Here is a 13268-nt window from a genome sequence, read left to right as displayed (position 1 = left end):
AGGTGTTTTGTTTCTGTCACTGGTATTTGCAGCAGGCAGCTGGCAGTGTCGTTGGATTTTATCTGTCAGACATAAAAAAAAACAGTTTTTACTATTGTACTATTCTTAATTTCTTTCCACCTATTAAAATGATAAACCCCTTGCATTGTCTTTATCCTCTTCAATGATCATTCATAGCTTGTGGAACCCACAAAAATGTTCTCTGCGGAATGGAAAGAAATTTTCACTTGTATGACTTCCTGGCTTGCAGGCTCCAACAGCTACAATACGTTCTGACAAGTGAAAAGAGGGAACCCCCAAGTGATGCGTTCTAACACGACTTTGTGCATTCGTATATAAACGGACACTTGACGCAAATTACAGTTCACATTCTTTCTTCATGCTGTCACATACACGTTCAGTCGTTATTTTAAGAACCGTACTCTCGCGACGCCCAAGCGCAGTCGGAAACGCACTTGCAGGCCTGTGTCCTGGTGGAGGAGGAGGAGGTTAGTCTTTAAAACCCCGTCGACATGTGTGTTGGTGCACCGGCTTCTATTCTGTAATGGAGTAACGTGCAATGGAGCAACTTGTAGTCTTGCAAAACTTACTTGTAAGTCACAAACATACTGCGCTGAGATACAATTCATCTGTACAGCAGACTAGTATAGCAGGGCAAATTTTAAATACAGGAAGCTAGCAGACCAGTAAGCACGAAATATGAGAAGAGAACCATTGTGAATGTTATAATGCAGCCTGGCAAAAGGGAATAGTAGAAGTGATGTAAAGTATTTCTTCTGTATGTTGAAATTTCTGTCGCTGTTACTTACAGTAGTCGCTGTCGGAAATAAAAACATCTACACCTTGTATTTCTGTTACAGCCTGCTGAGAATTCGTCTATCGACGAGATTTATGACGACGTATCGCAAGGTCAGGACAACGACGATGAAGACATACCATTCCCGGAAATACAGGTTAGTACTGAAGCAAATTCTGTAGTTCCGTGCACGCAGAATGTAAATATCATCAGGCAACACCGGAAACACTATGGCTATTTCCATCCTTAAATATTTCGTAGTATCTACCACTTTTTCTCCTAATTTAATATAGGAATCTGGAGCCGCTTCAAGTCTTTTTCATTTAACTGTTGCCAATAAAGCTCAAGTGATGAGTGGAATTTACCCTCAGGAAACTAGGTTGCCGATAAATCTCTCCTTCTCGGTTCTCTTCCTATTCCAGTGACAAACATTTAGAATTCGACATCACTTTACATCAACATTGCCACCTGCTTCTTTCCACAACACATCCGCCTCTTAATTTTATAATGTTGCTCTATAAGGGGTATCCAGAAAGACATACTTATTTTCCGTCTTCTGCTTTCTATCCTTCATTTCTGCGAATCGTGGGTAAATTAATGCGCGTTCGTCAATAAATACAATCAAGTAGGAAAATAAACATCTTTTTAAAAGGTTTTAGGTGTGGAACCCAAAATGTAAGGTGTTATTACTATTTAGAAAATGTAGTATTAGAGAGTAGTGTACTTTCTTTTCTGAAAAATTTCATACCTGAGAAACGTTTTCAGACTTTCAAGCCACTAGTCAAATTTTATTTTCCATGTCAGTGATTACACTGGGGTTGGACTGAGTCCCGCCTGTAGGAGTTCTTCCAATACAAAAAACAGCCTTCCTTTTAAACGAGCCCTCATGAGTGGAAACAAGTAGTCGCATGGGGCATCTGTAAATATAGAACTATAGGAATAATGTTTAAGAGTTTTACTGCTTGTGACAGGTAAATGTTAATCCAGATGTCAATTATTGCGCAGGTACGTTGTCGTGATGAAGGAATGTACTGTTTGCTCAGATCTTTTGCGTCAGTATTATATGCGTAAGGAAATGAGGTATATATTATTTGTCGTAGAGCGCCTCAGTGAGTTGTTTACGTGTCGATCACCACGCGATTCAACATTTCCATCACGACAAGAAAATAGAAAATAAAAGGAAAGAGTGAAAAAGAAATAACAAAATTTTCTCGAAAAGCTAGGAGTTTCGGAGCGCGACATATTCACACCTCGTCGTCAGACACCTAATTTGTCTTGTAACTTGGTGGGAACAGGATTTTCCGCAGATCTGCTCACCCCAAATAATTATACGGGTTATTCTCACGACAGGAAAGAAAGTTGAAAATTCTTTGCATTTTTCTTCGTCATACGATACAACTTGCTGCGTCCTGCTCTGCCGTTTTCTGATACCCACAACCAAAAGAAAAGCTAACTAAACTCCGTCCGAACAGGCCTTGGAAGGTCCAGTGGCACCGACCGGCCTCCGCGTCATCCTCAGGCCACAGGCGTCACTGGACGCGGATATGGAGGGGTGATCTGATGGGAACCGGTGTTACCACTCCGGCAAGGCAGTTGCCACTTTCACAATACTGATTTACCTAAAAAAAAAAAAAGTGCTGGACAATGCAAAGTGAAGTAAGATATTTGAAATCCTCAGAAAAATAGCTATAACCTGTAGGGAATGACGGGCAACGTGGTCTACAACATGTGTAAAAACCAAACGGTAATAATAAGAATAGAAGACCAAAAACGAAGAGCTCGGATTAAAAAAGACGTAAGAAAGGGATGCAGAGACTGTTCAACCTATATACTGAGAAACACTGAAGAAAATAAAAGAAAGCGTGATTAAATTCAAGGTGGAAGGATACCAATGATAAAATTAGCTAATTACACTCTTGTCATCCGTGAAAATGAAGAAGAATTCCAGGACACGTTGATTCAAATAAATGGATTACTCAACGTAGAATATAGGTTGATAGCAAATGAAAAAAAGACGCAAGTACTGAGGACAAGCATAAATGAGATTGAGATTAACGACAAACTTAATATCGCAGTTGGGGATTACGTAGTACACAAAGTGAAGAGATTCACGCACCTCGGAAGCAGAATAACACATGGTGGACTACTCATAGAGGACATAAGAAGCAGACTAGCACAAGAAAAAGACAGCATTTCTCGGCAAAGAAGCCTACTAGTATCAAACAAAGGCGTTCATTTGTGATAGAAACTTCCGCAAATGAACTTATAGATCATAGTATTTCGTGAAAGTGGATCTCGGACTTGGTAAAATCGTAAACGGTGACAATAGAAGTGTTTCAGAGACAGTGTTACTGAAAGACAATGAAAATTGAATGGACTCATAAGAAATGAAGATGTTCTCCATAGAATGGATGAGGAAAGGAATACATGGAGAACACTCATTAGGACAAGAGATAGAACAAGAGAGAGGATGATCCGACATTTGTTAAGACATCGGGGAATAATTTGCATGGTAGTAGAGGAGGCTGTAAAGTGCAGTAATTGTAGAGGACGTCAGAGAGTGGAATATACACAAGACATAATTGAGTATGTTGTATGTAAGAGCTGCTGTAAGACGAGATTAAAGGTTATCACAGCATAGGAAATCATGGCCCAAATGTCAGAAGGATGCAGACGCCTCCCCCTTCCCTGCCTTGCCACCTTCCCCAAAAAGCAGTATTCCTGGACGACCCACACTCACACCTGTTTTTTGTGTTGCAGACCGATTACTCCGAAAACAAGCTGTCATTTACGCAATGGTTCTTGTACTCACACTTGTTTTTTGTGTTGCAGAACGATTATGCCGAAAATAAGTGGTCATTTACGCAATGGTTCTTGAGCATCGTGGGGCCATTTGGGTTCTGGACCTCACCTGAGGGTACGGACCATGTTGACCTCAAGCCGCCGGAACGCTGCGAACCGTGCTGTAAGTTATTTTCACAGACACAATAGTTACACTTTCAATTCCAGTTCTAGGTGCCGTATTTGCTGTTACAAGCTCTGAATCGTCGAAGAAGAGCATCTAAACTCTGTCGCCGAAATTATTCTGGTGCATTCGCTTGCTTTAGAAATATACTCGGTCAGAGATAGCCATGGTATCGAAATAGCACAATCTTTTTCCTCTTGCATGTAGCAATGTAGCATCTATTAACGACACACCACTCACAATACACCACTCAAATTACTCGTGGTCAATTTCTTGTTGCCTCTCTTCACGACTTACTTCCAATAAAATCGACAAAAGCTCTAAATAACGAATTTACTGCAGTAATGCTCATTGCAAGTGAAAGTAATCAATACATACACAATTTCTAAAGTACACTCCTGGAAATGGAAATAAGAACACCGTGAATTCATTGTCCCAGGAAGGGGAAACTTTATTGACACATTCCTGGGGTCAGATACATCACATGATCACACTGACAGAACCACAGGCACATAGACACAGGCAACAGAGCATGCACAATGTCGGCACTAGTACAGTGTATATCCACCTTTCGCAGCAATGCAGGCTGCTATTCTCCCATGGAGACGATCGTAGAGATGCTGGATGTAGTCCTGTGGAGCGGCTTGCCATGCCATTTCCACCTGGCGCCTCAGTTGGACCAGCGTTCGTGCTGGACGTGCAGACTGCGTGAGACGACGCTTCATCCAGTCCCAAACATGCTCAATGGGGGACAGATCCGGAGATCTTGCTGGCCAGGGTAGTTGACTTACACCTTCTAGAGCACGTTGGGTGGCACGGGATACATGCGGACGTGCATTGTCCTGTTGGAACAGCAAGTTCCCTTGCCGGTCTAGGAATGGTAGAACGATGGGTTCGATGACGGTTTGGATGTACCGTGCACTATTCAGTGTCCCCTCGACGATCACCAGTGGTGTACGGCCAGTGTAGGAGATCGCTCCCCACACCATGATGCCGGGTGTTGACCCTGTGTGCCTCGGTCGTATGCAGTCCTGATTGTGGCGCTCACCTGCACGGCGCCAAACACGCATACGACCATCATTGGCACCAAGGCAGAAGCGACTCTCATCGCTGAAGACGACACGTCTCCATTCGTCCCTCCATTCACGCCTGTCGCGACACCACTGGAGGCGGGCTGCACAATGTTGGGGCGTGAGCGGAAGACGGCCTAACGGTGTGCGGGACCGTAGCCCAGCTTCATGGAGACGGTTGCGAATGGTCCTCGCCGATACCCCAGGAGCAACAGTGTCCCTAATTTGCTGGGAAGTGGCGGTGCGGTCCCCTACGGCACTGCGTAGGATCCTACGGTCTTGGCGTGCATCCGTGCGTCGCTGCGGTCCGGTCCCAGGTCGACGGGCACGTGCACCTTCTGCCGACCACTGGCGACCACATCGATGTACTGTGGAGACCTCACGCCCCACGTGTTGAGCAATTCGGCGGTACGTCCACCCGGCCCCCCGCATGCCCACTATACGCCCTCGCTCAAAGTCCGTCAACTGCACATACGGTTCACGTCCACGCTGTCGCGGCATGCTACCAGTGTTAAAGACTGCGATGGAGCTCCGTATGCCACGGCAAACTGGCTGACACTGACGGCGGCGGTGCACAAATGTTGCGCAGCTAGCGCCATTCGACGGCCAACACCGCGGTTCCTGGTGTGTCCGCTGTGCCGTGCGTGTGATCATTGCTTGTACAGCCCTCTCGCAGTGTCCGGAGCAAGTATGGTGGGTCTGACACACCGGTGTCAATGTATTCCTTTTTCCATTTCCAGGAGTGTATATACTCGCCAAGGTAAATTAAAGTCTCGCCTCTCTCATGTACCCACAGAAGATACTGTCGTCTACACTGGTTTCCACACATGGGAAATAACAAAAGTCAAAAATTTATGTTTCGTTGGTCATGATGAGTAGCCAAAGTGACACAACACTGAATGAAGGAAATACATATACACATAGTTCCAAATAATGAATTTATTTTACTTCTACGTTGATTTCCAAAATATGTCGGATGTAGTGCAGATAGCTTCTGTATAAAGGCCTTCCCCCCCAGCGATGTTTGATGCTTTAACAATTGTGCTCTGTAGAAAGAGAATGGCACTATCACTGCAAAGTTTCTCTTAACACGAATAGTGTGAGAAGAAGACTGCGAGAAGTGAAATGCTTCCAGAAGTTATCACAGAGATACTACATTTTTTCAGGTCAGAAAACCAAGCTGGTCAGTTCATTCATAGAAATGTTCGTTGCTACAAATATTTATGATCAACACAAGTCTGTCATTTTGCAGATCAAAGTCATTGTGAGTGGAATGACATGTTATAGATAAAATGAGTAGTTTGTAAGGAATGTTGAACGGCACTGTTGTAACAGACTGGGAGACTATACCAAGGGCGTTTGAAGATTACTTCAAAATTCTGTATAGTGTAGCTAAGAAATGAACACTCAGGTAATAAACTACGAGAAAATGTGCAGTTCGGAAGTACTGCCAGAGAATAAGAGAAAAAATTTCGGCTCAAGGAAAGAGGAGAAAGCCCTGGGAACGGCGAGACAACAAGAGAAACAAAAACAAGAGCAGAGATGGTGGAAGCAAAACTAGCAGTTATTCAAGGAATGTTAGCTGAAGAGAACGATGCCTAGTAGTCATCACACTGTACAAATTGTTATTGTCCGCAAGAAATGGAATATGGGAAGTATTAAGAACTACAGGACAGTTAGTCTTTTGTCGGTGGCATACGAGATTTCTACAAAAATACATACTAATCGTTTTGGAAAAAAATTAGACTTCAATTAGGGAAAAAATGGGTATATAGCAATTGATTGTCTACATTCACGAGAAAACTTGTGATGGCAGCACTTGAGAGCCAAGCGTTAGATTACATCTTCATCTTTTTCTTAACAAGAAGGATGAAGCTCCTATTTAATTACATCAAGAGAGAAAAGCCAGAACTGAGGAAAAAGTCAGGCAAGGTGCATCCATTTCACCAAAACTATTTTCTGCAGTTAAAAGACGTCCTCAGATCATTAAATTTGGGTGAAACAGAAATACACGTAAATGAACCTTACATGGACCCACTATTATCTGCTGATGACATTGTTTTGCTTGCTTCGGATTCAGAAGAACTTCAGCAAAGGATGGAGATACTGTAAAGGGCAAGTATGATGGTAGGCCCGAATATTGAATACAGTAACAACAAAAATATGTAAAATAAGTATGCTGATAGGAAAACTGGAAGATCTGATGATGAAAATAAGCAGTTGCCAATTTTTATACTGAGGTCAACTAAAAACAGTGGAGTGTAAATGGCGTTGTCTTCATTTGGGAAACTAAATGCTGTATTCAGAAGTAAATTTCTATTGAGCCTTGAAAGGAAGGTCTATAAACAGTGCATATTGTCCTTACTGACTTACGGATGTGAATCATGAACATTGAAAACACAAACAGTTCAGAACTGAAGGTCGCACAACGAGCAATGGAAAGATGCATGTCGAGCATAACAAGAAGGAATACAAAAGCAAAGAAACGGGTAAGATAAAAGACAGAAGTGAAGTACATGTTAGTGACTGCTAAGAAGCTGAAATGTGTTGGGCATGTACCCAGACGATATATGGCTGATGGCCGGAGGATATTCAGAGGTACATTCCTCATGATAAGACCTAGAGGTCAACATAATGGAAGGATGGATCGATGAGATAGAGAACAGAATGGGAGTGCGAGTAACAAGCAGGCGCGGATCCAGGGCTCAGTCCTGTGGAGGGATGAAGGGAAGGGGCACAGTTTGCTACCGCCTCCCCACCTTTACCCAACACTCCGAAATATAAATTAACGTCACCCTCACTTTTAACGTACCACAGATGAATTCATATTTCAAATTATTCTTCATATATTTTTTTAATGTCTAGTATGGAAATCCCAGCTCCTGTGACCGTCTACAAATGAACTTTTTTGGCGAACGTTCGACAGATGCTGCAGCCTCCACACATATTTTCAGTCGTATTGGTGGTGGTCCTGAACAGGGCTTATCTTTCATGGAACCAGTTATAAAGAGCTATTTCTCCCACCGTAAAATTGTTGGTTTTGGTGGATAGGTTCCTGAAACTATACAATGAAATCATGCTGAATATCTCTGAATTACTGTTTGGGGTGGTCCGTGAGCCAACGTGCTCACTGCCATCCCTTTCTCCATGGTGTAAGTAGACTCATCAGCCACGATTTACAAATAAATCAGCACCTGCAACATTAAGAAATAACAATTCATCAACATCTATGTAATACATAGGGGGTAATGGGGTACTTTGTGTAATCGTAACGGGCTTATTCCCAAACAATAAATAAAATAAATTGTTTAGACTAGTGCTAGTAGATCGTTTTAGAATATCTTCTAAGAAATTTCAGAAAGCATTCGTCTGAAAATTCCCGAAGTATATCATATGTGATGTAATTTATTTAAGAACTACGTATAATGCAACAAATTGTGATCATATCATTCTCAATACTTCATTTAGCATTAGGATTGTGAACCCATCTCTGTAGACTACGACTGCATGAGCTTGTTAATGAGTGGAATGCTTTTTTCTTCAGTCGTTTCCGCCTCCGTTTGAGAAGGCAGTGTTTTTTTTTTCTTCTTTCTTAGCGGAAAGTATTTCCCTTTCTACGTTCCTTACTCAACTGGCACTGGTTTGCAGGTTATATAAGTCTTTTTAACTCACAAATCGTGTCTGATTTGCTTTCGACGGCGGGTACGGTTAGCCTTTGCAGGGAGTCTTTTCCTAACTGAAATTTTCCCCGCGTATGGTCACATTTTAAGTCCATCCCACGTGAATAACAATCACGCAAGCAACTGCAAAGTATCTTGTGTTAAACAAAGCGTGTAACTTCCAGACTTCATTGCCATTTTCGAGACCCTTAGCGGTCATGCTACTTTATTCTCTGAAAGTTATCTGAGAAATTTTGGAACTGGTATAAGGAAAAATACGAATATTTTTACTAAAATGTTCGGATCTGCGCCTTGTAAGAAGTCACGTAGGGCGCAATGAATCCCCTGGAAATTGCATAAGTGTTAATGAAGGGATGATCATGAGAGATAAGAAAAAGCAGCTCAACCATGGTTCCAGTAGTGGGTTCGTTAAGATCTTAATTTAGGTGTAGCACTAACTTTACATTAGGATAGTAGGTATTTAATAAGAAGAAAAAGGCAGTATATGCTTTCTCTAAATCTGTGTCTTTTGTATGGCATAAATTATCAGCCATAAACCGATATTATCCATCATAGCACTAATGAATGCTAACTTTTTTCGAGCTCATAACAATAAATAAATCTTACTTTCACGTAATTTTGTCGTGTCTGCTTACACGCTACACTGGTTTGTAATCTTCCGGCAGCTTGCGGTATGGCGAACGAGCGCAGGCGCATCGTGGGCGGCACGGTGACCAAGGTGAAGCAGTACCCGTGGATGGCGATGCTCATGTACGGCCGCACCTTCTACTGCGGCGGGTCGCTCATCAGCGACAAGTACGTGCTCACCGCCGCACACTGTCTCTACGGGTGAGTGCTCCTCGCTCTCTTCCCACTTCACCAGCCTCTGCAGCCGAGAACAGGGCAGACACGATGCACCCACTGTAACGCGGAGAATATGCAGGGTGACACGGAAATGTACAGGGTGGCACACGGGAGACGGACGGTTCTTAATGAAATAATACTCAGCCAACTTTAAAATTAATGCATGTTTATTTGCACAAAATCGAAGCTCATTATTTGCCATTTTAGTTAACAAAGGTATTTGTGAAAAAATAATGCCGTCAAGGTGATCCATCATTTCGAATGCAGGACTCGAGTCTCTTCGCAAAACCCTCCATCACACGGACTAAAATCTCTGCAGGGATGGCAGCAATTTCTTGAATGATTGTATTCTTCGTGGTTTGTGGTTATAAACACAGTTCTTCAGGTACCCCCACAGAAAAAAGTCACTTTCTGACAAGTCGGGAGACCCGGGAGGCCAAGGAACATTGCCAAAACGTGAGATAATCCGGCCAGGAAACATGCGTCTAAGAACGTTCATTGACGTGTTTGCGGTGTGCGATGTTGCCCCATCCTGCTGGAACCAAACGCGTTTTAAAGGGATTAGTCGTCTTCTTGGTTCTGGTTTCAAGAATGTTTCAAGCATACGATTGTAACGAACCGAATTAACAGCATCTGTGGCCCCATTCTCTTCAATTATGCCAACAGAGCCAAGAGCACACCAGACTGTTACTTTTTCTGAGTGTAGAGGACGCTGGTAGATAAGGTGTGGATGCTCTGGAGCCCACTAATATAGGTTTTGCTTATTCACAGTCCCGTTTAAATGAAAATGAGCTTCATCGCTCATCAATAAAATTTCATTTTCATTCGATCCCAAAATCACTTGCATTCTGTAAGCGAAGTCTTCTCGTACAGCAAAATCAGTTTCCTTTAGTTGTTAGACAATGAGCATTTTGTAGGGATGGAATTTTAATTCTTTATGCAAAATTCATCTAACCGATTCACGATTAATTCGTAACTCACTAGCATGACGTCTAACTGACCGTCCTGGGCTTCTGACTGCCGCTTGCCTTACCCTTTCAACATTTCCTGGCGTCGTTACTATGCGTCTCGGGCCAGGATGGTTCTTATCCAGTATCTGAAGTTTTCCACTCATCTGAGGATTGTGGTACGGCTCGGAACAGCTCCATGTCGACCAACATTAAACCGCGCATGAAACAATCGCTGCATAGCAATAATAGACTCACCACTTTTCACGAAACTCTCATAGACAAACACTCGACGTTGCAAGTCCCACTGCTCCATAGTGAGTGAGTAAATGAAATGGCGTCTTGTGTGGATCAGAACTATCCCCAACACGGCCACCTCCCACCACCGCGCCCTCAGTACTACGCAGTTCAAAACCGTCCATCTCCCGTATGTCACCCTGTACGTCACAAATTGCGGAAATTTTCCTCACACGTAGACGAAGAAATTATACGAGTATTATATGAACATGGGTCTGGTAACGCTTTGTTTCCATGTTACAACTCATTTCCTCCAACTCATTAAACATGCGAAACACACACGAACAGAACGTACCAGCATACCACATGCGATTCTTTCTCACAAGAGATGTTCAATATGCCCTCCGAGCGCACTGATACCCGTCGTCACAGCGAATCTCGAATGCGCTGATGTATCCCTGGAGGACTGTTTATGGTTTCGCAGCCATCCACAATACAGGCACGGAGACTCTGATTATCTGGTACTGAGGTTCCACAAACAAGAGCTTTGAAAGGCCCCACAAATAAAAGTCCATTGGGTTTAGGTTCGGAGAGCATGGAGGCAAGGCAGTTGGTCCATCTCTACCTATCCATCCGTCACCGAATCTGTTACTTATAAGCCGAAGGAAGTTAACACTGAAATGAGAAGTTGCTCCATCGTGCATGAAATACATGTTTGGTCGCATAGCTAAAGGCACATCTACTAACAGATCAGGTAGAACACTAACAGATCAGGTAGAACATTCTCTACAAAATTATCGTAACTTTGTCCGTTGAACCTGAGTAGAAGAAAATGAGGCCCTACCAAAGATTGACAAAATATCTTTGTTTATGACTTGCTTCAACAGTTGCGTGAGGATTGACGTCTTCACATACCTAACGAATGTGAAAATTTACAATCTGATCTCGTTGAAATTCGTTGGAGGATATGAGTTTCCACATGGAAACAAAGCGTTTCCAGACCTACGTTCATATAACAAAATTTCTTCGTCTACGTGTGAAGAATGTGTCGTGTAATTTGTGGCGTATATTTTTCATACAGCCTATATCGAAAAGTAAACAGAAAGTATGATTGTTACTGGGTTATCATTGGGGTTATACCAACAATTGGACAAAGCGATACCAACTTTTCTCTAAAATGTGGAGTAGTGGACACAAGCAGGTGTTACAGCACTGCCGACCGCTGTGGCCGAGTGGTTCTAGGCGCTTCAGTCCGGAACCGCGCGACTGCTACAGTCGCAGATTCTAATCCTGCCTCGGGCATGGATGTGTGTGATGTCCTTAGGTTAGTTAGGTTTAAGTAGTTCTAAGTTCTAGGGGACTGATGATCTCAGATGTTAAGTCCCATAGTGCTCAGACCCATTTGGTTACAGCACTATATAGAACTACATAAAGGAAAAGGCATCATTTCTAACAAGAAATGACGGGAGATACGTCGTTACGGTGGATCCGGTTTCAGCAGATGTGATGTACAGGGCAGTTCAAAATGGATACAACAATTACAAACGTCTATAATTACATAATGCATAGCGATACACTGGTAAGAATTTCGGAGAATGTAAAAGAAAGTCCACTTTCTTTATTTTTTTTACATTCTTCACAACTGTTCTATATGGCTGTCCTTGGTCACACAGACAATATCTAAGGGATAATCACTTTACGCTACGCATTCTAAAGCATAAGAGGACTCACCGACACGAAGGCATCAGAAATATGCATTTTCGGTTCAGTTATTGTTCTCGTAACACAATGTAGAAAAAGTATTGCCGTTACTTCTACAACTTCGTGAAGAGGATGCGGTGGACACGTTTTGTCTTCCAAGTTGACAACAGTCGTATTCACAGGACTGCACGCAAACATTCCTGGTTTGAATAACAGTCTGGCACCTCATCCTATCTCGTCTCACGCGCTAAGTGAGCCGATCTCAATGCCACAGAAGACGTCTCATACTATATTTTGGGACAGCCGGTGAAACATAGCAATCAACATTCACACAATTCTCTTTCTTGCTTAACTAAGGCCGTTAGAAATGCTAGAGACGGTGTTGCGCTGTATTAATGGGATATCTAGCGGGACGACAAATTTTTTGTCCGGTATGTTTATTCAGAGAAGTCGGCATATGAGGTCCGAATCCACGAAACTCCGTGCTCTGTATTGTAAAGGATTTCGAAGACTAAATTGCAAAGATTTATTTGAAAGTACTAAAAGATCATTCAGTTATGCGTGTAGTTTCGGGTAATGTAAGAGCAATTAAGTCTTTTTATAGTAGGGAAAAACTGAGTATGTTTATCAGTAATATCAGTGATTGATATATTTATAGGCATTTGTGCTCTCATAGACCAAAAATCGTACCACACTACTGCTTCGGATAAGAAGTTATCAATGTCATAATATGTTTGAGCCGCTTTGGCTCAGGCAACACTTAGCTTCGTCGAGTCATAAATTATCAAGTATATGTGTCACTGCTTACTAAATTTCTTGTGAGCAGTTTCAATAAACCATTCAGTGCACGCCCAGATGTCCGATACTTCCAGAAAATTGCAGAGTGAACTAATCAGTATTGTGAGTTGATAAAATCTGTAAAAAACAACTAAAAATATTGGGAGCTACTTACAAAGACAAAATTGTTAAGGCTTTCGTGGCCACTTGTTGACAAACTAGCTATTGGCTTCTGTCTCGGGTTCTTCGGCC

At 42.5% G+C, this 13268-nt stretch overlaps 1 protein-coding gene across 1 annotated transcript in view; it reads left to right on the top strand.

Moving 5' to 3' along the window:
* The window catches only part of LOC124795532 (trypsin-1-like), a 50340-nt gene that overhangs the window by 13186 nt on the left and 23886 nt on the right, over positions 1-13268 (top strand). The window contains exons 2-4 of the mRNA XM_047259604.1: positions 861-953; positions 3629-3761; positions 9177-9339. Coding sequence (XP_047115560.1) covers positions 861-953; positions 3629-3761; positions 9177-9339 — 389 coding nt within the window. The remainder of the gene's footprint in view (positions 1-860; positions 954-3628; positions 3762-9176; positions 9340-13268) is intronic.

The sequence above is a fragment of the Schistocerca piceifrons genome, chromosome 4 (genome assembly GCF_021461385.2).
Source record: "Schistocerca piceifrons isolate TAMUIC-IGC-003096 chromosome 4, iqSchPice1.1, whole genome shotgun sequence".
NCBI lineage: Eukaryota > Metazoa > Arthropoda > Insecta > Orthoptera > Acrididae > Schistocerca > Schistocerca piceifrons.
This window is presented reverse-complemented; position numbering and strand designations above follow the sequence as displayed.